This window comes from Anolis sagrei, chromosome 4 (assembly GCF_037176765.1).
Source record: "Anolis sagrei isolate rAnoSag1 chromosome 4, rAnoSag1.mat, whole genome shotgun sequence".
In the NCBI taxonomy this organism is placed as follows: domain Eukaryota; kingdom Metazoa; phylum Chordata; class Lepidosauria; order Squamata; family Dactyloidae; genus Anolis; species Anolis sagrei.
Window position 1 is genome coordinate 113,172,604 of NC_090024.1, and position 27,141 is coordinate 113,199,744.

General features: G+C 41.5%; 1 protein-coding gene across 1 annotated transcript in view; it reads left to right on the forward strand.

Annotated features, from left to right (window-relative positions):
• The first annotated feature begins 8,453 nt into the window (after positions 1 to 8,453).
• Positions 8,454 to 27,141, forward strand: part of ASPM (assembly factor for spindle microtubules) — a 48,327-nt gene continuing 29,639 nt past the window's right edge. Inside the window, exons 1-7 of the mRNA XM_060774547.2 lie at positions 8,454 to 8,797; positions 13,189 to 13,332; positions 16,387 to 17,575; positions 19,956 to 20,051; positions 21,769 to 21,915; positions 25,570 to 25,815; positions 26,022 to 26,089. Of these exons, the coding sequence (XP_060630530.2) occupies positions 8,498 to 8,797; positions 13,189 to 13,332; positions 16,387 to 17,575; positions 19,956 to 20,051; positions 21,769 to 21,915; positions 25,570 to 25,815; positions 26,022 to 26,089 (2,190 nt within the window). The 5' untranslated portion in view covers positions 8,454 to 8,497. The remainder of the gene's footprint in view (positions 8,798 to 13,188; positions 13,333 to 16,386; positions 17,576 to 19,955; positions 20,052 to 21,768; positions 21,916 to 25,569; positions 25,816 to 26,021; positions 26,090 to 27,141) is intronic.

A 27,141-nucleotide genomic window follows, 5' to 3' on the forward strand; every position in this document is an offset into this window, starting at 1 on the left:
ACAAATACTTACTGCACCAAAAAAGAAAGGACCCCCAGTATACCCGGGTTTCAGCCCAGCCAATTTATATTCACTTCTTCAAGTAAAATTGGCTTCTAGCAGTCCAATATCTTTCAAAACTTTGCAGTAATTCTCTGGAATTCAAACACAGGGTCTGACTCACAAACTGTTTGCTTCTTCTTTTGGTTTCAGAAACATTTGCTGAAAAAACCTTTTGTGCAAGGCAAGACAGGAAAGCAACATAGTTGGCCCTTGCTGCTCAGGCACGTAGAAGGCAAATTCTCCAACATAGCAAGCCATAAATCTTCTTGATTTCTCTGAAGGCAAATCTTCCAAGGTTTAGTGTTCAGCAGCAAGCTATCACTTTAAACCTCGCTGCTCACCAAAGCAGCCAGGAGCAGAAGACTCAAAAATGCCTTCAAAAAACTTCTTAATGTTCCACCACATATTTCAAAAACAAACATCACCTCAGACACATGGATTATGCAGTGTTCTGGGCCCATAACCTGTCAGCAGAGTTATAATATCAAATAAAAAATAACAATTCTACAGCAGAAGCTTACTTTATTATAGCTTCATAGTGGAAACTCAGAAATCAGACATCAGACCCTAAACAAAAACCTCCAACCAAATCCAAGACCAAGACCAAGACCTAAAGACTGCAGGCAGATGCAAGCCATTATAACAGCAGCAATGAGATCCACCTGCACCCAATTGACCAAACCCAAATCACAAGCATTTCAGCAATTAAAGGCACAAACTTACTTACACAAATATAACCAAATACATACAATGAACAATATAATTTTGCACATTTTACAATACTTCTAACAAAGAAGCAGCAGCAGCAGCTTTGGAAGGGAGCTGTAAAGGCTCTGTAGTCCAACTCTCTTCCTTCTGCCTTCATGCAGGGAAAGCAAAGTAAAAGGCCGGCTGACATATGGCCAACCAGCCTTAAATTTAATAGTAGTAATAATAATAATAATAATAATAATAATAATAATAATATGATGATGATGATGAAGAAGAAGAAGAAGAAGAAGAAGCAGCAGCAGCTTTGGAAGGGAGCTGTAAAGGCTCTCTACTCCAACTCCCTTCCTTCTGCCTTCATGCACGGAAAGCAAAGTGAAGAGCCGCCTGACATAGGGCCAACCAGCCTTAAATTTAATAATAATAATAATAATAATAATAATAATAATAATATTAAGAAGAAGAAGAAGAAGCAGCTTTGGAAGGGAGCTGTAAAGGCTCTGTAGTCCAACTCTCTTCCTTCTGCATTCATGCAGGGAAAGCAAAGTGAAAGGCCGGCTGACATATGGCCAACCAGCCTTAAATTTAATAGTAATAATAATAATAATAATAATAATAATAATATGAAGAAGAAGAAGAAGCAGAAGAAGAAGAAGAAGAAGAAGAAGAAGAAGAAGCAGCAGCAGCAGCTTTGGAAGGGAGCTGTAAAGGCTCTGTAGTCCAACTCTCTTCCTTCTGCCTTCATGCAGGGAAAGCAAAGTAAAAGGCCGGCTGACATATGGCCAACCAGCCTTAAATTTAATAGTAGTAATAATAATAATAATAATAATAATAATAATAATAATATGATGATGATGATGATGAAGAAGAAGAAGAAGAAGAAGAAGAAGCAGCAGCAGCTTTGGAAGGGAGCTGTAAAGGCTCTGTAGTCCAACTCTCTTCCTTCTGCCTTCATGCAGGGAAAGCAAAGTGAAAGGCCGGCTGACATATGGCCAACCAGCCTTAAATTTAAGAATAATAATAATAATAATAATAATAATAATAAGAAGAAGAAGAAGAAGAAGAAGAAGCAGCAGCAGCAGCAGCTTTGGAAGGGAGCTGTAAAGGCTCTGTAGTCCAACTCTCTTCCTTCTGCCTTCATGCAGGGAAAGCAAAGTAAAAGGCCGGCTGACATATGGCCAACCAGCCTTAAATTTAATAGTAGTAATAATAATAATAATAATAATAATAATAATAATAATATGATGAAGAAGAAGAAGAAGAAGAAGAAGAAGAAGAAGCAGCAGCAGCTTTGGAAGGGAGCTGTAAAGGCTCTGTAGTCCAACTCTCTTCCTTCTGCCTTCATGCAGGGAAAGCAAAGTAAAAGGCCGGCTGACATATGGCCAACCAGCCTTAAATTTAATAGTAGTAATAATAATAATAATAATAATAATAATAATAATATGATGAAGAAGAAGAAGAAGAAGAAGAAGAAGAAGCAGCAGCAGCAGCTTTGGAAGGGAGCTGTAAAGGCTCTCTACTCCAACTCTCTTCCTTCTGCCTTCATGCACGGAAAGCAAAGTGAAGGGCCGCCTGACATAGGGCCAACCAGCCTTAAATTTAATAATAATAATAATAATAATAATAATAATAATAATATTAAGAAGAAGAAGAAGAAGCAGCTTTGGAAGGGAGCTGTAAAGGCTCTGTAGTCCAACTCTCTTCCTTCTGCCTTCATGCAGGGAAAGCAAAGTAAAAGGCCGGCTGACATATGGCCAACTAGCCTTAAATTTAATAATAATAATAATAATAATAATAATATGATGATGATGAAGAAGAAGAAGAAGAAGAAGAAGAAGAAGAAGAAGAAGCAGCAGCAGCAGCTTTGGAAGGGAGCTGTAAAGGCTCTGTAGTCCAACTCTCTTCCTTCTGCCTTCATGCAGGGAAAGCAAAGTAAAAGGCCGGCTGACATATGGCCAACTAGCCTTAAATTTAATAATAATAATAATAATAATAATAATATGATGATGATGAAGAAGAAGAAGAAGAAGAAGAAGAAGAAGAAGAAGAAGAAGCAGCAGCATCAGCTTTGGAAGGGAGCTGTAAAGGCTCTGTAGACCAACGCTCTTCATTCTGCCTTCATGCAGGGAAAGCAAAGTGAAAGGCCGGCTGACATATGGCCAACCAGCCTTAAATTTAATAGTAGTAATAATAATAATAATAATAATAATAATAATAATATGAAGAAGAAGAAGAAGAAGAAGCAGCAGCAGCAGCTTTGGAAGGGAGCTGTAAAACTCTCTAGTCCAACTCTCTTTCTTCTACCTTCATGCAGAGGGAAAGCACAGTCAAAGCACCCCCGATAGATGGCCATTTAGCCTTGTTATTAATATTATCATTAATAATGATAGATTTGGAAGGCAGCTCATGTAGTCCAACCCCCTGCTCTCTTCATTCAGCGCAAGCCAATTCAAAGTACAGCACCTCCCGGTCCCGGAAGTCAGGCGGGCAGGCCGTTGCAAGAAGAGGTCAGCGCAGGCCTCCGTAGCATACCACAGTATTCACATTACGTATCGCTATATTGTACTATGCTACTATACCAGAACGTTATTAGTCATTTGACATGAAATATATAATATATAACTAATACTCTGATTATTAAATATTTTTCAGAATTGTTCCTTAATTAAAGGGCCATATTGCTGGCAATATTTTTTAATAAATCAAAAGTACAGCACAACTGCAAGCCTTTGATTCAGGAAATGTTTCTTGACTATATTTGTGGTGGATCTATCCTCATGTTTAGACGATATTCCCATTTTGGGAAAAATCCAGAAGATGGTCCTTCTGGGATCATTCTTTCTCAGCCTTGGTCCACCTCCTCCATAGAAAAACCATCCAAAAGGTCTACCCACGTCGGAGAACGGTGCTTTCCATCCATATTTCCAATCCAGTTCTTATTCCTAAACGACGGGCAGCTCCTGTGAAGATCAACTCCCAAAGTGCCACGATTTTGGAACATGATTCCGAATGTGACACGAATTAGAGCACCTTTGTACAAGGCGACGGAGAATGAACGTTGTGAGTATTGCAAGCACATGATGAATTGAGAAGGTGGTCAAAACGGAAATCATCAGAAATATTGGTGGTCTCAGAGAAAGCAGAGGGAACTAGGAGCAGCATTGATGTTTAATTAGTTGAAAAAGAACACAATTCAATCAAATTCAACATAAAACCAAAATTGCTTTGACATGGGTCATATTCCTATCGGTAATCTAAAAAACATACTTTCCAGCCATTATGCGGCATCATAAAAAAGAAACAACAGACCAGAGTATAAGGAATCATCATTATTTTTATTATCCAATAAAAAACACAAATTAAAAGGAAACCGTCCAGTGACCGCGTCGTCCTGAGCCGGATTCGAACTCCTACCATTGAGGGCTCAATCCAGACGCTCAGCACATGTCGCCACCTAGGCACTCCTCGAGATTCCGCCTGGAAAACAGCCTCAAGAAGCGGACAGTTAGAATGTGAAAGAGGGAGGGGGGAACTGCTCGTGATGTCATCACGCCACTCACTCGCCTGGGAGAGGAGGCGGGACTAGCTGCAGGAATGGGCGTGGCCAAGATCAATAGGTCAGCAAGCTGGAAGGCAGGACTCGCCCAGGGAGGGAAGGAGGGGGCTTAGGGGCCTAGGGGCTTGGGGACAACAGCACAGGACATCCAAGTCCGAACCTGGGCCGTCCCCCCTTAGCGCCAGCGGCGGTCTCCCATCCAAGTCCGAGCCTGGGCCGGTCCTGCTTAGCGTCCATTTGCATACTCCCATTCAAATCTGAACCCGGGATGGCCCCGCTTAGTGCCCGTGGGCTTACGGCCCTCGTTCAGAACGGATGGGAGACCGCTCAAGACCGATAAGCAGGGACGGCCACGCTTCGAACTTGTACGGGAGAACGCCCGTGGGTCCCAGGCTGTGTTTCCGAGAGCAAAAGCAATCCCAATGAATTGGACCCTCCGGCTCTGTTTCACATATTGTTATTGCTCTTCATGGACGCGAAGCTCCTGTCCAGATCGATTCCCAAAATATTATTTCTGTATTTAGTTGTTTATTTACCGTATATACTCGAGCATCAGCCGACCCGAATCTAAGCCTAGGCTCCTAATTGTTCAGAAAAATCTGGGAAAACTTCTTGACTCGAGTCAAGAAGCCAACGGTGGGAAACGTAGCAGCTACTGATCAATTTGAAAAATGAAAACAGATACATTCTTATTAAAATTACATTAATAGAGGGATCGATAGGTTAAATGAATATTCATGTGAATAATATTAGTACTGATTATATTAACAACAACAACAACAATGAGAGTTGGAAGGGAGTGCTAAAGGCTCTCTAGTCCATGGTTCTTCCTTCTGCCTTCATGCAGGGAAAGCAAAGTGAAGGGCCGCCTGACATATGGCCAACCGGCCTTAAATTTAAGAATACTACTACTACTAATAATAATAATAATAAGAAGAAGAAGAAGAAGAAGAAGAAGAAGAAGAAGAAGCAGCAGCTTTGGAAGGGAGCTGTAAAGGCTCTGTAGTCCAACTCTCTTCCTTCCTTCTTTGGTCCGGATCCTTCATTGTTTGAGTCCACAGCGCTCTCTGGATGTAGGTGAACTACAACTCCCAAACTCAAGGTCAATGCTCACCAAACCCTTCTTGTGCTTTCTGTTGGTCATGGGAGTCCTGTATGCCATGCTTGGTTCAATTCCATTATTGGTGGAGTTCAGAATGCTCTTTGATTGTAGGTGAACTATAAATCCCAGCAACTACAACTCCAAAATGTCACGGTCTATTTTCCCCAAATTCCATCTGTGTTCATATTTGTGCATATGGAATTTTTGTGTCAAGTTTGGTCCAGATCCATCATTGTTTGAGTCCACAGTGCTCTCTGAATGTAGGTGAACTACAACTCCCAAACTCAAGGTCAATGCTCACCAAACACTTCTTTTGTGCTTTCTGATGGTCATGGGAGTCCTGTTATGCTACGTTTGGTACCATTCCATCATTGGTCGGGTTCAGAATGCTCTTTGATGGTTGGTGAACTATAAATCCCAGCAAGTACAACTCCCCAATGTCAAGGTCTATTTCCCCCAAACTCCATTTGTGTTCATATTTGGGCATATGGAATATTTGTGCCAAGTTTGGTCCAGATCCATCATTGTTTGAGTCCAGAGCGCTTTCAGTGAACTACAACTCCCAAACTCAAGGTCAATGCCCACCAAACCCTTCCAGTGTGTTCTGTTGGTCATGGAAGTCCTGTATGCCATGTTTGGTTCAATGTCATCATTGGTGGAGTTCAGAATGCTCTTTGATTGTAGGTGAACTATAAATCCTAGCAGCTACAACTCCCAAATGTCAAGTTTCATTTCCCCAAACTCCACCAGTGTTCACATGTGGGCATATTGAGGATCTGTGCCAAGTTTGGTCCAGATCCCTCGTTGTTTGATTCCACAGTGCTCTCTAGATGTAGGTGAACTACAACTCCCAAACTCAAGGTCAATGCCCACTAAACTCTTCCAGTATTTTCTATTGGTAATGTGAATCCTGTGTGCCAGGTGTGGTTCAATTCCATAGTTGGTGGAGTTCAGAATGCTTTTGATTGTAGGTGAACTATAAATCCCAGCAGCTACAACTCCCAAATGTCAAGTCTCATTTCCCCAAACTCCACCAGTGTTCACATTTGGGCATATTGAGTATCTGTGCCAAGTTTGGTCCATATCCATCATTGTTTGATTCCACAGTGCTCTCTAGATGTAGCTGAACTACAACTCCCAAACTCAAGGTCAATGCCCACCAAACCCTTCCAGTATTTTCTATTGGTCATGGGAGTTCTGTGTGCCAAGATTTGTTCAATTCCATCATTGGTGGGGTTCAGAATGCTCTGTGATTGTAGATGAACTATAAATCCCAGCAACTACAAGTCCCAAATGTCTAGATTCTATTTTCCCCAAACTCCACTAGTGTTCGCATTTGGCATATTGAGTATTCTTGTAGAGTTTGGTACAGATCTATCATTGTTTGAGTCAAGCCCGTAGCCAGGATTTCGTTTCGGGGGGGGGGGGGCTGAATTTTTTTCAGGGGGGGTTTCGGGGGGGTTAGTTTGGGGGGGGGGCTGAGTCTGAGTGAAAGAGGGTCCAGCCTAGCAAACCTTTTGTATCATTACCCCAATACCTCCATGCATACGGGATATATTGAGTATGGTGATCAGATCATGATATGAATAAACATAACAGTTTAAATCAGAGGTTCTCAACCTTCCTAATGCCGTGACCCCTTAATACAGTTCCTTATGTTGGGGTGAACCCCAACCATAACATTATTTTCAATGCTACTTCACAACTGTAATTTTGCTGCTGTTATGAATCCTCTTGCAAATAAATATCCGATATGCGGGATGCATTTTCATTCATTGAAACAAATACTCAATACACTCAAAATTCGAATACTGGTGGGGTTGAGGGGAGGATTGATTTTGTCATTTGGGAGTTGTAGTTGCTGGGATTTATAGTTCACCTACAATATCAAAGGGCATTCTGAACTCCACCAAGGATTGAATTGAACCAAACTTGGGACACAGAGCTCCCATGACAAACAGAAAATTGGCCTTGTGTTTCAGAGTTGTAGTTCACCTACATCCAGAGAACACAGATGCATCTGGACCAAATTTGGCACAAATACTCAACATGCCCAAATGTGGACACTGGTGGGGTTTTGATAGACCTTGACATTTCGGAGTTGTAGTTGCTGGGATTTATAGTTCACCTGTAATCAAAGAGCATTCTGAACTGCACCAATGACAGAATTGGGTCAAAGTTCCCACACGGAACCCCAATGGCCATCAGAAAATACTGTGTTTTCTAATTGTCTTTGGCGACCCCTCTGACACCCCCTCGCGACCCCCCCAGGGGTCCCGACCCCCAGGTTGAGAAACACTGGTTTAAATAATGCACCAGTAAGGCCTTTTCGCGAACCACCATGAGAATTTCGGGGAGCACCACGAGATGCAGAGCCAACCTTAAGAAATGGGGCTACAAAGTGGAATCCACGACATGCGAGTGCGGAGAAGAGCAAACCACTGACCACCTGCTACAATGTAACCTGAGCCCTGCCACATGCACAATGGAGGACCTTCTTGCGGCAACCCCAGAGGCACTCCAAGTGGCCAGATACTGTTCAAAGGACATTTAACCAAATACCAAATTTGCAAAATCTGTGTGTTTTTTCCCCCGTTTTCTTTTTAATCTGTGTGTTTGTTTTGCTCTGTTAGAATTGTGATACAATGGTTGCTGATGACACGACAAATAAATAAATAGCAGAGTAGCACAGCGCAAGGGCAGATGTCTTCACTGTATCTGGTTGTGATCCCCAGGTTGTGCCAGTCAGCTTTCGTATGATATTGTTGTATTAGATCATGCCATTCAACTCAACACAATTTAGTCCTGCCTCTGAAACGCAGCCTCCTGCTCTGCGGTGGTTTGAAAGCAAACACTTCCTTGCCATTGGCTGCACTGTAGGAGAAGCATAGAATTAAAAAAGGGGTGGGTGGGGAGCGAGCGGAGCCAATAGAAAGATCATCGCTCGCGATTGGTTGACTCTTCCCAAGCCGCTGCTGGTGATTGGAGGGCTCGGCTATGCCGTCTCTTCCCCCTGATTGGCTGCTGCTCTTACGTTTGAATGCTCGAGCGGCGGTTCTTTGCTGGGCATTTGGAAGCGGAGGAGGGTGATGGCGGTGGGGAGGCAGCACGCTGAGTTCAAGAGAAGGCGCTGGGCTGTCAGGAGCGGCTATGAGGCGGAGGAGGAGGAGGAAGAAGGGGGCGAAGAGGGCCCTTCGCTGCTGTCGCTGAGCCACTTCTCCCGGCCGCCCTTCGTCTGCTTCGGGCGCGTCCGAGTGGGAGCCGCACGGGCCCGGCTCCTGGCCCTGGAGAACCCCAACGCCGAGCCCCTCAGCGTGACCCTGGACCGGCCCCCGCCCGCCTCGAAGGGCTTCGCCGTGGAGGCACCGGGCTTCCCGCTCTTCCTCCAAGTGAGTCAGTCAGAAGCCTTTTCAACCCGCCCCTGATTGGGCCTACAACTCCCAGAAGCCCTTGCCAGCTTCTTCCATGGCCAGGAACGCTGGGAGTTGGAGGCCTGAACGTCACACCTGGAACTTGCCTGATTCAAAGTGCTGCTTCACAATCTTTGGCCCTGGAGGGGTTTTGGCCTTCATCATCATCATCTCCCAGCATTCCTATTTAGTTATTTAGTTACTAGCCGCCCCCTGCCACGCGTTGCTGTGGCCCACATGGGGGTTTTGTGTGGGAGTTTTGGCCCAATTCTATCGTTGGTGGGGTTCAGAATGCTCTGTGATTGTAGGTGAACTACGAATCGCAGGAACTACAACTCCCAAATGACAACATTCTATTTTTCCCAAACTCCACCAGTGTTCACATTTGGGCAGATTGAGTATTCGTGTGGAGTTTGGTCCAGATCCATCATTGTTTGAGTCCACAGTGATCTCTGGGTGTAGGTGAACTACAACTCCAAAACCAAAGGACACTGCCCAACAAACCCAGTATTTTCTGTTGGTCATGAGAGAATTGTGGGCCAAGTTTGGTTCAATTCCATCATTGGTGGGGTTCAGAATGCTCTGTGATTGTAGGTGAACTGTAAATCCCACCAACTACAACTCCCAAATGACAACATTCTATTTTTCCCAAACTCCACCAGTGTTCACATTTGGGCAGATTGAGTATTCGTGTGGAGTTTGGTCCAGATCCATCGTTGTTTGAATTCACAGTGATCTCTGGATGGAGGTGAACTATAACTCCAAAACCAAAGGACACTGCCCAACAAACCCTTCCAGTATTTTCTGTTGGTCATGGGAGAATTGTGGGCCAAGTTTGGTTCAATTCCATCATTGGTGGGGTTCAGAATGTTCTTTGATTGTAGGTGAACTATAAATCCCAGCAACAACCCAAAACTACAACAACCCAGTGATTCCAGCCATGAAAGCCTTCGACAATACATTGAACTCTTGTCTGTTTGACGCAAGTGTGAATGTTGCAATTGGCCACTTTGATTAGCATTGAAAAGCCTTGCAGCTTCAAAGCCTGGCTGTTGCTGCCTGGGTATACTTTGTTTGGGAGGTGTTAACTGGCACTTGATTGTTAGCTCTCTAGAATTCCTACCAGTATTTAAAGAACACCACTCAGGGCCCTTCCATACAGCAATATAACCCAGAATAGCAAGGCAGACGATCCCACAATATTGAGATAGATTATCTGAGTCCACACTACCATACATTCCAATTCAAATCAGATAATGTGAGGTTTTATTCAGCTGTGTGGAAGGGGCCTCAGAAACAGGAATTCCAGACAGCTAACAAAGTATCTCAGAGCATTTAAAATGACATCTCAAGTTAATTGCAATTTAGAATGCCGTAAGAGAGCTCCAACCTGGAGTATCACCTTTGACTACAGGGTGATTCTGGGTAATTGATGCCCATTGATCATTCTTTGGGATGGTCATGAGGCACCAAATATGTTGGAAACTAAGTAGAATCAGCCCTAAGTAGCACTTGGATGGGAGACTGCAAACACATCTCTCAGTGGTTTCTGCCCAGTCAACAAGTACCTTGAAGGTACACATAGCAATAATAAATAAAAATATTCTAGAAGAGGAGCTTTTCTTTAATTCCAATAATAATAATTAATAACAATGCCCGTTAGACTATTTTCTTACTGTCACCTAAACCAGCATTGCTATTTTTCCCAGTGAGACACATTTCTTCACACTGTTGAAAATATAACAGCCTCAGTTTGGGCATCTTGGCTTCTAAGAATTCATGTTTGATTTACTCTAAGAACCATTCATTTGTCCCTTTTGTAGTCCATGCCATAAGTAGTACTCTGCTCTAATGCCCTATTTGAAATGAAATCTATAGTATAAAAGGTAAAGGTTGTCCCCTGACATTAAGTCCAGTCATGTCTGACTCGGGTGTGGTGCGCATCTCCATTTCTAAGCCGAAGAGCCAGCGTTGTCTGTAGACACCTCCAAGGTCATGTGGCCGGCATGACTGCATGGAGCGCCGTTACCTTCCCGCCGGAGCGGCACCTATTGATCTACTCACATTTGCATGTTTTCGAACTGCTAGGTTGGCAGAAGCTAGGGCTGACAGTGGAAGCTCATGCCGCTTCCCGGAATCGAACCTGCGACCTTTCGATCAACAAGCTCAGCCGCTCTGTGCTTTAACCCACTGCGCCACCGGGGGCTCCATTATATTATATTATATTATATTATATTATATTATATTATATTATATTATTAGCATACTACAATATCAGCTGTAAACATTGCTATATTGCACCATACCACTATATTGTATTATTAGTAATACTAGCTGTCCCCTGCCACATGTTGCTGTGGCCCAGTCTGGTGATCTGGAAAATAAAGTAATGAGAAAGTGTTGGTTTCTAATGTATGTAATTTCTTTATGCTTGTGGGTAAACAGTATTTCTTGCTTTTTCTTTGTCAGTGTTGATGTGGATAGTGTCTGGTTTGCCCACCCTGGAACATGCAACATACCATTGTCCTTCTTTAAGAGTCCCTTTCAAATCTATGATACTATATCTCTCTCTGTGTGAATCACATCTATCTATCTATCTATCTATCTATCTATCTATCTATCTGTAACTATGTCTGGATGGCTCTTTGTCAGGAGGGCTTTGATTACGTTTTCTTGCCCTGATGAAGGGAGTTGGACTGGATGGCCTTAAGTATTTTTTGTTGGTCATGGGGGTTCTGTGTGGGAAGTTTGCCCTGATTTTGTCGTTTGTGGGGTTCAGAACCCTCTTTGATTGTAGGTCAACTGTGAATCCCAGTGACTGCAACTTCCAAATGTCAAGGTCTTTTCCCCCCAAGCTCCATCTGTGTTCATATTTAGGCGTATTGGATGCTTGTGCCAAGTTTGGTCCAGATCCATCCTTGTTTGAGTCCACAGTGCTCTCGGGATGAAGGTGAACTAGAACTCCCAAACTGAAGGCCAATGCCCACCAAACCCTTCCAGTATTTTCTGTTGGTCATGGGAGTTCTGTGTGCCAAGTTTGGTTCAATTCCATCATTGATGGAGTTCAGAATGCTCTTTGATTTTAGGTGAACTATAAATCCCAGCAACTACAACTCCCAAATGACAACATCATAATTTTTTGAGTGATGGTCACTCCTTGTGTTGTGAGACATTATTTTTGCCAAATTTGGTGTGATTTCGTTCATTGGTTCTTTTGTTTTTAAGGTACTCATTACGCACAGAGCATTTTTATATATATAGATATATACATTTTCTTATTCTGAATTAACTAAAGCACTATAGTTTGAATTAACTTCTGTTAGTTTAGAGCACAGCCTTCTGATTCAAGATGAAATCCTAATCTTAATATAATGAATGTATACATTTTATTATGTTTATTTATACCCCGCTTTTTCTCTCCACAACAGTGGTTCTCAACCTGGGATCCCCAGATGTTTTTGGCTTACAACTCCCAGAAATCCCAGCCAATGTACTGGGAGTTGAAGGCCAAAAACATCTGGAAACCCACAGGTTGAGAACTACTGTTCCACAAGGAGACTGACACCTCCAGAGTTACATGTTTCAGTGGCATTTTTCCCACTGTTAAACCTTGCAATATTTTGATAGTGGCATATTCATTGTGCCTGCCTTTTCTACCGACTCACTATCTCTGCATTCAATCCACCACAGATTCTGTGGTGGTGACCACACCATTTGCCTGCTTCTACCATTGAGGTGGTGGGGTTCCTTGTAGGAAACCTGAAAAAATGTGGCATTCCAGGGCTTTCTGCAATGCCTTCTTCAAGTCCGTATCATTTCTGATAGGGACTTGAATGTGCATGTTTTTGATATCTTTGGGGAATCCTGGAACCAATTCTTTGTGGATACTGTTAATACCACTGTATTTAATGTGTTGTCGAAGGCTTTCATGGCCGGAATCACTGGGTTGTTGTAGGTTTTTTCGGGCTATATGGCCATTGTCTAGAGGCATTTTCTCCTGACGTTTCGCCTGCATCTATGGCAAGCATCCTCAGAGGTAGTGAGGTCCATTTTCCTACTTCTAACAGACCTCACTACCTCTGAGGATGCTTGCCATAGGTGCAGGTGAAATGTCAGGAAAAAATGCCTCTAGATCATGGCCATATAGCCCAAAAAAACCTACAACAAACCACTGGGGTTTTTTTGCATGCTCAACTGTTCTTTTTATAAAAGCATGATGTAATTGTTAAAACTGTGCAGACATTCGGTGTAATGCATAAATAAATGTAGAAGGATTGATCTATATTCTTGCATATGAACCTATTCTGCAAATATTTGTGGCCATACAAATGTGCTTCCCTTTCTAAACTTTCATTCTTTTTCTTTTGAAGCCTGGAGAGAGAATATTGATTTCAGTAACATGGACACCTTTGGAAGGTGGCAAAATTCGGGAGCTTGTAACTTTTATTGTAAATGGTGTTGTCAAACATCAAGCAGTTCTTCTGGGCACTGCTGAGCAACCAGTTAAGAAAAAGGTAAGGTTTAAAAGTTTTGTTCAATTACGTGCTTCAGCTTGCGAAGTATCTATCCAATATAATAATGCCATAGTTGACTGAAAAACCCTTTTATTTATTTATTAATCAATTTTGTATACCGCCACTCCCTGAAGGCTTGGAGCGGTTCACAATATACATATGTAATACATAACATTTAAATCAAGGAAGAATTCAATCAGCAAAGTACCTGAGGGACCGCCTCACCCCCTACCAACCCCAGAGATCCCTCTGTTTTGAGGACCAAGATTTATTGGAAATTCCCAGTGTCAAAAGAAATTCCTTGCGTCTAACAGCAACCAGACACAGAGCCTTTACAGCAGTGGCACCATCACTCTGGAATACTCTGCCACCTGAAGTCTGTGCCTTGTGGGACCTATCAACTTTCCGCAGGGCATGTAAGACATATCTGTTTCGACAGGCCTTTGATCTTTGATATTGTTGTTTTTAAATTGTTTTAAATTGTTTTTAAACTGTGTTAGATTTTAGCCTGTTCTTGTAAGCTGCTCCGAGCCCCAGGGGAGTGGCAGCATATAAGTTTGAATAATAAATAAATGCCAGCCTGAATAAATAAGTTTTACAAGCTCTACGAAAAGACAGTAAATCTCGGAGAGCTCGTGTCCCAGCTGGAAAGGCATTCCACAAGTATGGAGCCACCACCGTAAATGCTCTACGCCTAGTAGACATCAGGTGAAAGGTCCTAAAATTGGGAACTTCAGGTAAATTCTGGTCGTCTAAACGGAGTGATCTCTGGGGTTTGTAGGGGATGAAGCGATCCCTCAGGTATTCTGGCCCCATGCCATATAAGGCCTTGAAGGTAAGAATCAGCACTTTAAAGGTAATCCGATTCTCAATCGGCAACCAGTGCAGTTGCTGCAGGATTGGAGTGATATGACACTTCGCTGAGACCCTGCGAGAAGCCGGGCAGCAGCATTTTGCACTAGTTCAAGTTTCCGAATCACCAATAGAGACAGGCCTATGTAGAGGGCATTTGTTGTTCATTCGTTCAGTCGTCTCCGACTCTTTGTGACCTCATGGACCAGTCCACGCCAGAGCTCCCTGTCGGCCGTCACCACCCCCAGCTCCCTCAGGGTCAGTCCAGTCACTTCAAGGATGCCATCCAGCCATCTTGTCCTTGGTCGGCCCCTCTTCCTTTTGCCTTCCATCTTCCCCAGCATAATTGTCTTCTCTAGGCTTTGCTGTCTCCTCATGATGTGGCCAAAGTACTTCAACTTTGTCTCTAGTATCCTTCCCTCCAATGAGCAGTCGGGCTTTATTTCCTGGAGGATGAACTGGTTGGATCTTCTCGCAGTCCAAGGCACTTTCAGCACTTTCCGCCAGCACCACAGCTCAAAAGCATCGATCTTCCTTCGCTCAGCCTTCCCTAAGGTCCAGCTCTCACATCCGTAGGTGACTACAGGGAATACCATGGCTTTGACTAGGCGGATCTTTGTTGCCAGTCTGATGTCTCTACTCTTTATTATTTTATCGAGATTGGACATTGCTCTCCTCCCAAGAAATAAGCGCCTTCTGATTTCCTGGCCACAGTCTGCATCTGCAGTAATTTTTGCACCTAGAAATACAAAGTCTGTCACGGCCTCCACATTGTCTCCCTCTATTTCCCAGTTGTCAATCATTCTTGTTGCCATGATCTTGGTTTTTTTGATGTTTAGCTGCAACCTAGCTTTTGCGCTTTCTTCTTTCACCTTGATTAGAAGGCTCCTCAGCTCCTCCTCGTAGAGGGCGTTACAGTAGTCCAATCTTGAGATGACCGTAGCCTTTCAACCAGTAATAAGATTTTATACTGTGAATGCCTGGAGCTCTAAGAGTCTGTCCATGGTATGCTTTAGTTATGGATTCAGCAGCATTTTCATAGATCTGCTTTCTTGTTTTGTTAAATTCTTGTATATTTTCCTGACTTGAAGAAATAAGACCATTTGGACTTGCTAAGTAGTCCCAATTGTTCAAAAGTGTTGAAAAAGACAGTATAGCTGCATATGCAAATATTTCTATATGAATTCTGATAATTGGCCTTTCTAATAAGAGGGTGTAGTGAATGTTATGATCTATGTTGTATTTTTGGTGTGTAGCTCTAGGTTACAATATGGTTGATAGGGAAGAATTGGCTCAAATAGGGTAGCAACAGTGAAGGCAGGATTAATTTGCATATGTGAAGTCGATTGGTCGTTTGCAGATGAGAGTATGCCAGGATTTGAAAAGGCCGCTGAGCCAGAATGGCAGTTACAGAACTGAACATTCTAAAGGGACGGAGTCAAGTTTGAAAGAGGCAGTTAGCGTTTGTCAGTTAAAAAAGAAAAGGGAACAGTTAGGAATCTCAGTTGGGAAATAGAGCTCAAGGTTTAAGGAAAAATAAAAAGGCGCCAGTGTGGCCTAAGTCAGAATATAGTTCAGCCAAGAGTATATGAAGAAAGTAACATATTAGTAGATGTGAGACAGTGAGAGTTTCATAGGAAAAGTTAACCGAGTGAATGATACTGAATGTAAGACTTGAGACTGTAACAAAACACAAATGTAACCATAAAGCATTGGAACCAGAAGCTATAAATAAACTGTGTTACTTTGTTGCTTACCAGAGTGTCTCAAGCCTGTGATATATAGCACAAAGGTTTAACAGCTCACAAGAAAGCCCCAGCCAATTTAAAAAGGGAAACTGCAGCAGTACACGGGGGTAAAGGGATTTAGAAAGGAAATTCTTTTTCCGCTCATTGAGTCAAGAAGAAAATCACCTGTAAAAGGACAGAAACAGAGTATGTCCCAGGTATTAAAGTGACGACAGAAAACTACATATGTGGTGTGGCATCACGTATTCAGTTATATGCAATGTTACGCCCCATAGAGAGCATTGCACATTCCAGCCAATTGCTATGTTTAGTCGCTTTTACATTACAAGATTGCACCAAAACTGATGGGAAAAATTGTGGCAATATTGCTTAGCAATTTTACGTACAGAAGACGAGACAGCTTGAGGTGCCTAATACATGTATTCATAATTATTTGTATTTGTATCATTTTCAGAGGAGTCTCTGGGATAGTATTAAAAAGGGAACACCAGTGCAACAGTCACGTTGCAGGAAAAGAGCACCCGTTATTAAAAATGTTAATATAACATTTCACAAGTCTGAAAAAGGAGATGGTGAGAGAAGTCCACTTCAGTCCTGTGAGAACCTAGAAGTGAACAAAGTCAACACACCACCTAATAAGGATTCCTTTATTCTTTTGGAAAACAGTCTCTCTCTCTCCCCAATTAATCCTGTCCTGCAAGAAAACCAGCATGCCACTTATACTCCTTTCTCAATGAGAAGATCAACTACACATTCTGTTATTGGTACAGCATCGTGTGACAATTTACTAAAGGATGTAAAAGAAACATGTACTGTTGTCTCATTTCGTGATTATGCTGTGGAAACTAAATGGAAAGGTCCAGATAATATTAGCTCAGTAGAAGAACAATATTCTAATGCACAGTCAGTTTGCACTCCAGAACAAAGACTGTACATTCCTTTAAATCACAGGAGGATTTTAAGCCCTGATTCCTTTGTAAGCTCTGAATTTACTGAAGAACTGGGTATGAGGGAAATTATTTCACCTGATCAGTTTTTAAAAGAAAATCAAGTAGTTATTCAGCCACATAAATCTATGCCCCCTTCATCAGATGTCAAGTCTTGTATGTCAAGTCCAGATTATCCAATACAGAAAGGAAAGACACAAGCAGTATTTTTACCTGGGCTTAGTGATAGAAAGGACAGAATGTGTGCCACATTTCAGGATAAACTAATTGCCACCAAGTTGAGAGAAACAGAAAAAGATCAATCTTGTCTCCAGAAAGAACGGCCTAAAAGAAAGCCAATACTTTCCACTACTGTTACCAAATGTAAGGCAGATCCGGCCAAGAGAAAAGAAGCAGAGTCACAGCTGAATCCAAAATCTAGACGATGTCTTTCTAATGCACTACAGACATCGGTGGATATTGTTCCAGAAAACATCAAACTGGAAATATTACCAAGGCCTCCTGTTATAGAGCCCCATGGCCGTAAAAGAAAAAGTGGAGAGTATTTAACAGACACTAATGAAAATGAAGCATATGGGGATGAAAATGAAAGAAAAAGAGTCGTGACGGCTTGTGTAGAAAATGAAAACCAGGCCGCTTTGCAAACATCAGTTTGCAAATCCGTGAACAGAGATAAACAACGGAAGAAGAGAACTGGTAAGTTAGCTTTCTTTCTTTGATACATGAAAATGTTTTGTCATGGTATGTTGCCTTGGGTTGGTGTCATTGGACTGGACTCAGTAGGATTATTTTGTGCGTGCAGGTTGAATGTCTTTTTATCAAAAATGCTTGTTACCAGAAGTATTTTGGATTTCAGATTCTGGAATGCCTGTGTTTGCATTATGAAATATCTTGGAGATGGAGCTAAGTGTTATCATGAAATTCATTTATGTTGTATTATTATAATTATTATTGTCAGGAGTCAATTTCTGACGGCATGAAGACATCACAAATTCCTTCCATGACATCCTGACTGAATCATCCTGGCTGCCTCAGTTTTCTCTCTGTGACATTTTGAAGCCAGCAGAGGGTGCTGGAAACCTTGTATTGGAACTTGTGAAGCAACAAGTTCTAATAAGGAAACTGAGAAGAGGGGGGAGATGGGCAGGAATAGTGTATAAAAGGAAGTGGTGGTGGGAAAAAGTCAGTAGTGTCTTTCTTTGCTGCAGAGATACAAGCAATATATTCATTTCCAAGCAAAACCGGCTTGTGAGTGATCATTTAATATTGCTATATAAAACCTACAGTCTTGCACATAGCTTGAAGATAAGTTTTTTTAAATGCCCAAAAGAAGTCATGTATATTGAACCTTCAGAAAACAAAGATATCTGTATGGATGTTTTTGAATTTTGGAATATTTCAGAATTTTGGATAAGGGATGCTCAATATATATAGTAATAAATTATTTCTCCCAAACAATGGGTGATTAGTAGCTTTCATTTGGCATGTAATAGTAATGTTATAAACTAACTGAGATGTTTTTTTTTAAAAAAAAAATGTTAGTGGTATTGCTTAGTCCAGTCATAGTGGCCTTGTACTATTTCTATCAAATTATTTCTCTTGAAGTTGTAACAGAAAAAGTAGAGTAAAACAGAAAGAATTGAATGTGTTGCCACAAATCTCACTGATACTGTTGATATCTTTACTCTCACTCTCCAGCACAAATATTCTGTTACAAATAGCACAAAATGATTTGAATAAGGAGAGTTTTCTTCTTCTCTGACAGGCACAATTTATTTTTCTCATTTTGTCTCAGAGATAGAAGATGGATCTCTCAGAGAACTAGGTGGCACCTACAGATATTCACTGGCTACAATAGCTATCAAAATATTTCATGTGTGAGGATTTATTTATCGTGTCAGGCAACCGAACAGTTGTATTACATTTTTGACAGAACAAACATACAAAAGACACAGAGTTTGCAAGCTTTGTAGTTGATTAAATGTCCTTTGACCAGTATCTGGCCACTTGGAGTGCTTCCGGTGTTGCTGCAAGGAGGTCCTCCATTGTGCATGTGGCTGGGCTCAGGTTGCATTGCAGCAGGTGGTCAGTGGTTTGCTCCTCTCCGCACTCGCATGTCGAGGATTCCACTTTGTAGCCCCCTTTCTGAAGGTTGGCTCTGCATCTCGTGGTGCCAGAGCACAGTCTGTTCAGTGCCTTCCAAGTCGCCCAATTTTCTGTGTGCCCGGGGGGGGGGGGGGGAGTCTCTCATTGGGTATCAGCCATTGATTGAGGCTCTGGTTTTTGAGCCTGCCACTTTTGGACTCTCGCTTGCTGAGGTGTTCCAGCGAGTGTCTCTGTAGATCTTAGAAAACTATTTCTTGATTTAAGTCGTTGGCGTGCTGGCTGATGCCCAAACAAGGGATGAGCTGGAGATGTCTCTGCCTTGGTCCTTTCACTATTGGCTGCTACTTCCCGGCAGATGTCAGGTGGTGCAATACCGGCTAAGCAGTGTAATTTCTCCAGTGGTGTAGGGCGCAGACACCTCGTGATAATGCAGCATGTCTCATTAAGAGCCACATCCACTGTTTTAGTGTGGTGAGATGTGTTCCACACTGGGCATGCATACTCAGCAGCAGAGTAGCATAGCGCAAGGGTGGATGTCTTCACTGTGTCTGGTTGTGATCCCCAGGTTGTGCCAGTAAGCTTTCGTATGATATTGTTTCTAGCACCCACTTTTTGCTTGATATTCAGGCAGTGCTTCTTGTAGGTCAGGGCACAGTCCAGAGTGACTCCCAGGTATTTGGGCGCGCTGCAATGCTCCAGTGATGTGTGAGGAGAAAAGCTCAGTGTCTTCATATAGGAACAAAAGTTCATGGGCACAATCATTTAAGAGGTGCTCTGTGTTAACAGCGGGAAGAGAGTTTCCATAGACGTGGAGAAGGAGAAACAGAAGGATTAAATGGGCTCATGGGAGTGGGAATCTTTTTTCTTGAGGAAAATGATAGCAGAATTATGAATTACTTGCATGATTTCTTCAACTTTGGTGTTTTCTCTGACTAGTGTTCTGAACAGTATTTATGTTTTGAATTTTCAGATTCCTTAACTCAAAAATTCAGGACTACGAGAAGAACTAGAAAAGTAGTTCCTATTGCACAATCTCAGCTGATCTTTGTGAAACCTTTAAAAACAGGTGAAAATGAATTATTGATGCTTTGCATTCTCCAGGAGAAAGAAAAACATACTGTATTTGAAGCAATCCAGTATATACATGTTTTCTCTGAGTGAAAGGACTTCATGTGGCTATTTTCCAAAATACTATTTTATTCAAAAATAAAAAGATCCCTTTATTCTATTTCACAGTTGGCAAAATGTATATTTTGAGAGCCAAGGTGATGTAATGATTTGAGTGTTGGACTAGTGACTCTAAAGACCAGGGTTTGAATTCCCACTGAGACCTGAAACTGACTGGGTCATTTTTGGATAAGTCTCACACTCTGAATAAAACTATCCAACAAGATCCCGTGAAAGGGTTCCTCTGAATTGGAAGTGGCATGAAGCCACACAACAGCAACAACAAAGTGTTTCATAAGAGATCTTTGAAGGTACATAATATGCTAGATGACCAATTTCTCTCCAGTCGTTCACAATACTGGCACAGTATTTCAAAACAGTTATACAGGGTGAGGCAGCATAACTTCCATCAGTTGGTTGAAGATGTAGCGGAGCGCTAGTGGTCTCGTTCAAGAGGCAGGAGTATAAAGTTTTGTCCTGAGACAGTTCAATTGCTATCATGCGTTGGAACAGTGAGGAGTGTGCTATTGCCATTCTGGCTTACTTTTTTTTTTTTTTTTTTTTACATTTTCTAACTTTATTTTCTTCACAAACAAGTCATCTAAGACAGATAGGAAGCCAATTCCATCTAAGGAAGACCAATAGATGACCTGAACTGATTCAATCACTTCCACAATCCTGAATATCCTTCCAAATGATGTGGCCACATTTGAAGCATTTGCCATTCCTTTGCTAAAACAGACCCAGTACCAATGGGACTGGGAGTATAGGGATGGCTTGCAAATTACACCCACAATAATTCAGATATTTGGTATTTCATGAACAATTTACTTGTAGGTTGAGGCCTACTTTTCGAGTGAATTTGGAGTGGCTGGCCCACTCTCCAGATTTGGCCCCTCGTGATTTTTTTCTATGGGATTTTTGAAATCCCGTGTTTTGTGAACCGTTCAAAGACTCTACAAGATTTGAAGACCAACATCCCGGAAGAAATTGCCAACATAAAGCCTGCTATGCTGGCAAGAGTCATGAGAAACGCCAGAAATCAGTTTACTCAGTGTATGGAGAATTTGATCTTCAAAACTATGTAAAACAAAACTAGGTATGCGCCTACATTATAAAAAAAAAAACTGATTGATACAATGGGTTTTATTAAGTTTTGAAAAAAGGAAGTTATGCTGCCTCACCCTGTATATTTCATCAATTCTCAAACTCCTCATTCCTGTATAGAACAGATTCTGACAGAGGTTCTCAACCTTTGGTCCTCCAAATGTTTGGTACTTCAGTTCCCAGAATTCCTGTACACTGGCCTCTGGGACATTTGGAGGACCAAAGGTTGAGAATCACTGTAGTAGGATACAGTCAATGAGGGACAAATCTGAGTTGACAATTACTGGGGAGTGGGAAGGGGAGGGCACGTGACCCAATAAATCAAACAACTCTATTACCTGAGATATAAAACTCAATATAGTTGTTTGATTGTCTCCACCAGTGTACCTCAGTTTGAATGTGTCTAATATGAATTTGTTTTTCTGAACTGATGTTGGAAGATCTGTCATTGTATAAGAGAGAGCTTGATTTAGACAGAAAATTAATAGGACTTGTAATTATTTTAAAAGATACTCCTAGGCATCCAATGCCTTTTGCGGCGAAGAACATGTTTTTTGATGAACGCTGGAAAGAGAAACAGCAACGAGGGTTTACTTGGTGGCTGAATTTTATACTTACTCCTGATGACTTTACTGTTAAAACAGACATTTCACAAGGTAAGATTACTGTACAGAATCTGAAAGTTTTAAGAAGGTATATACTTGTTTACAGGCGTTATGTGTGCAGGTCTCTGAAGGGTCCAATTTGTTTTCTGCTGCTCCATAGACTAAGACATGGAGCAATGAGTTCAAACTGCAGGAAGAAAGACTACCTAAACATTAGGAAAAACCTTTAAAGGTGTTCAACAGTGGAATAAGGTACCTCAGAGTGGAGTCTCTTCTCAAGGTTTTTAAACAGATTGGATAGCCATCTGTCGGGAATACTTTGATTGTGTATTGCTGCATGGCAAGGGGGTTGGACTAATGTGTGGAACTTGTCTCTTCCAACTCAAATTCTTGTACTTAAAAACTTTCCAGTAAAATTTTTCCCTTTCATGAATGAGCTGGGGATCTCCCTTTATACGTCTTACTTCCCTGGAAGTGCTTATCAAGGAGATTTCCCTGGTTCTGATTGAAATTCCAATTACACCTGAAGACTTTTTTCTTATTCCAATAGGCATTTAGCCACTTGATGACATTATTATTATTATTATTATTATTATTATTATTATTATGAGATTCTTATTTGGAATTTGTTTATAAAATGGTTCTCTGTTGCCTCATGCCAGTTTTGATTTCTTTTATTTTTAGCAATCTGATTCTAGGAAATTCTATGTGTTGTTTTTGCAGGTTTTTTTTTTTTTAGGGAAAAAATGAAGCAATTACAAAGCAGGTTATATACATTCCATGGTATAAATGCTATAGAAAAAAGTCAAGATCAGCAACAATTACAATTCCGGTGTATTCACTATTGAAAGTAGCAATTGGAGGGAAAAGGAAGTTGGATGATAAATTGAGGGAACCCCTAATCATAGAACAGATTTCAGTCTGCTTTATAGGGACATGTCCATACATTTATTGATTATTGTAGATATATTCGGGAAAGTGGAATAAGTAATATTATTCCACACCGCTTTGACCCGCCTGAGGGCTGAGAAAAGCGGTATATAAATAAAGTAAATAAATAAACGTAAATAAATAATAAAAAGACAACCACTGCATCCAATTTAAATGTTTTCTAAAGTACAAGGAGAGGAGAGAACCATAAAAACAATTATTATTTGAAAATAGAGGTAAGATAAAGGTTATTAATTTATACCACATTTTCCACACAGTTCATTATAACTTAAGATATAAAATGTCAAAGCAATAAACCATAAAAGGCATAATATAACAAAATTATATAAGTTCATTATAATTAGTGCATTTTGATATACTGCTTTATTTAAGCCAGCACTTGGATTCATATGGGTAGAGCTTCAAACTGAATAGCATGGGTATAACATTCATTTTTCTAATAACATTTAATTAGATTTCTTTCTTATTAATATCACTGCTCATTGTCTAGCTAAAACTAATGCAAGTATGCTTCTAAATGTGGCCTACTTGCTGTATCTTGTGTTTGTGCTGAGCCTTTGTTATCTGAGATTATAATAATAAAAGTATAGTTTAATAGTTGAAGGCCTGTTTCAGTTACATATATGGCCAAACATTGACACCTACTGGAATGATCCTTCTCTGCCCCACCTATGAAAGCAATACATGATGTAGAGATGTTGAAAAGTGTACAGTGACCCTCCAGTTGTGGATAGTTCTCCCTGTAAAGATCAATTAATACCAACGTTGAATTTTGGTCTGTACTAAATGTACACATAACATTTAACCAAAGGCTTTAGGGTTTGAAGGCTTGAATCTCTAGACCAGGGGTCCTCATACTAAGGCCCGAGGGCCGAATATGGCCCTCCAAGGTCATTTACCCAGCCCTTGCTCAGGGTCAACCTAAGTCTGAAATGACTTGAAAGCACACAACAACAACAATCCTATCTCATCAGCCAAAAGCAGGCCCACACCTCCCATTGAAATACTAATAAGTTTATATTTGTTAATATTTTCTTCATTTTAATTATTGTATTGTTTTTAAGTGGGGGTTTTTTTGCACTACAAATAAGATATGTACAGTGTGCATGTTTTTTTTTCCAAATTATAATCCGACCCTCCAACAGTTTGAGGGACTGTGACCATGCCCTCTGTTTAAAAAGTTTGAGAATCCCTGCTCTAGAGGTATGGGGTTTTCGATGGTTTATATTACCATATTTCTTCTATTGTGAGATGTCATTGATTATAAGATGCACCTTGTTTTTAGAGATGTTTATTTAGGGGAAAAGTGTGTCTTAGAATTGAAGAAATATAGTCATTTTTATGTGTGGGTTGTTGTAAGTTTTTTCGGGCTATATGGCCATGGTCTAAAGGCATTCTCTCCTGACGTTTCACCTGCATCTATGGCAGGCATCCTCAGAGGTAGTGAGGTCTGTTGGAACTAGGAAAAAGGGTTTATATATCTGTGGAATGACCAGGGTGAGACAAAGGACTCTTGTCTGCTGAAGCTAGGTGTGAATGTATCAACTGATCACCTTGATTAGCATATAATGGCCCGACAATGCCTGGAGCCAACTTTTGTTGAGAGGTGATGAGATGTCCTTGTTTGTTTCCTCTCTGTTGTTGTGCTGTTGCAATTTTAGAGGTTTTTTTTAATATTGGTAGCCAGATTTTGTTCATTTTCATGGTTTTCTCCTTTCTGTTGAAATTGTCCACATGCTTGTGTATTTCAATGGCTTCTCTGTGTAGTCTACATAGGGACCACCAAACGCAGCATTGCCCAAACACGAATCAAGGAACATGAAAGGCACCGCAGACTACTTCAACGAGAGAAATCAGCCATAGCAGAGCACCTGATGAACCAACCCGGACACAGCATTTTATTTGAGAACACAGAAATGCTGGACCACTCTCACAACCACCATGTCAGACTACACAGAGAAGCCATTGAAATCCACAAGCATGTGGACAATTTCAACAGAAAGGAGGAAACCATGAAAATGAGCAAAATCTGGCTACCAGTATTACAAAACTCTAAAATTGCAACAGCACAGCAACAGAGAGAAAACAAACAAGGACATCTCATCACCTCTCAACAAAAGTTGGCTCCAGGCACTGTCAGGCCATTATATGCTAATCAAGGTGATCAGTTGAAACATTCACACCTAGCTCCAGCAGACAAGAGTCCTTTGTCTCATCCTGGTCATTCCACAGATGTATAAACCCATTTTCCTAGTTCCAACAGACCTCACTACCTCTAAGGATGCTTGCCATAGATGCAGGCGAAACGTCAGGAGAGAATGCCTCTAGACCATGGCTATATAGCCCGAAAAAACCTACAACAACCCAGTGATTCCAGCCATGAAAGCCTTCGACAATACATTTATATGTGTCTTTATTTCACCATGAGGTCTTATGATACATAGTGTATATAAATATTCAATGGCATAAAAGATGTATACTTGAAATATTTCCTAATTAATATATTGTGATGTAACATTGTTACTGTTCACATAGTGTTCAGATGGCAATGTGCCAATGATCACGGAACATCTTGCCACTAAATAAGATACAATCAGTGATGTACCTTCCCAAACGAATTAAAACACACCATTCTGCAGAAAGCTTCTAGCAAAGAATGTTGTTTCAGATAACTCAAGACAGTGAACCAAGTTGCACTTTCTAAGGCGATGAAATGTACCATTTAAACACACGCAATTGCTCTTTCTCTATCAGTCAATGCAGCATCTCTCACATTGGGAACAGAGTGTAATCATAAATCCAGTGTTCCTAAAGCACCAACGAAAGAGGAAGCGTCCCTAAGAGCCTATACTGCCCGGTGCAAATTAAACAGACTTCGTAGGTCAGCTTGTCGCTTGTTTACATGTGATGCGATGGTGAAAGCAATAAAAAGACTGGAAATTGAAATTGAAGCAAAACGCTTGCTGGTTCGAAAGGACAGACATCTGTGGAAGGATATTGGTGAGACTGTTACACTGCTACATATCTTGTAACTTCTGTTTAGAAAAAATTAAGCTGCAGTGTTATATTGTGTATATAACATGGTGAGGATTGTATGTGTATGTGTGTGTATTTAAAATGGGTAGATGTTCATTATAGCTTTAAAAACAGTAAATTTATACTATCCTTTCTGTTTTCCCATATTCTTCTTTCTGTGTTCATGGTAGGAGAACGACAGAAAATCCTCAATTGGCTTTTATGCTACAACCCACTATGGCTGCGTATCGGCCTGGAAGTAAGTATACTTTTCTAATGTTAAAATATTCTTCGAGCAGTATACTCTGGAACAGGGGTCCTCAAACTTTTTAAACCGGGGGCCAGTTCACTGTCCCTCAGACCATTGGAGGGCCGGACTATAGTTTTTTTTTCTTTAAAAAAAAAACAATAAAAAATTCCTATGCACATTGCACATATTTTATTTTGCTGTGTGGAAGGGGCCTTAGAGGGGGTTCTTTCTAGCCCTCTTTAGGCAGTAATTCCAGGAGCAGAGAATGGGAAATCTTCCTATTTCTAGTCTGAACAAAATCTGGCTACCGGTATTAAAAAAGCTCTAAAATTATAACTGTAAATAAAGAACAACACTCAAACACAGGGGAACTCCAGACAAGAAACAGCTAATCACCTCTCAACAAAGGATTCTCCCTAAAAACTGTCAGGCTATGAAATGGTAATCAAGGTGGCCAATTGAAACATTCATACCTACCTCCAACAGACAAGAGTTCTTTCTCCCACCCTGGATCTTCCACAATTTTCTTAGTTAAAGGTTTTCCTCTGACATGAAGTCCAGTCATGTCTGACTCTGGGGTGTGGTGCTCATCTGCATTTCTAAGTCAAAGAGCCGGCGTTGTCCGTAGACACCTCCAAGGTCATGTTGCCGGCATGACTGCATGGAGTGCTGGGACAGCCTCCCTTGGCTGGCTCATGCTGCCCATCGGGCTTGATGGGCAGCGTGAGCCTGCCAAGGGAGGAGTAGCCCCGCGTGGCCTACTTGCGTGTAAAACACCTTGCGAGGTGCTTTACGCGCGAGTAGGCTATGCGGAGGTGCTGCCCTTGGCTGGCTCACGCTGCTCATCGGGCCTGACGGATAGCGTGAGCTAGCCAAGGGAGGAGCACTGTGTGGCGGGTGGGAGGTGCGTTCCACCTCCGCAGGCCAGATAAGTGCCCTTGGCGGGCCGGAAGTGGGCTGCGGGCCATAGTTTGGGGACCCCTGCTCTGGAAGAAAGAAGCTTTCAGGTTCTCTTTAGAAGGTTCAAATGTTTACCTGACCGAATAGTTTCATTCCACATG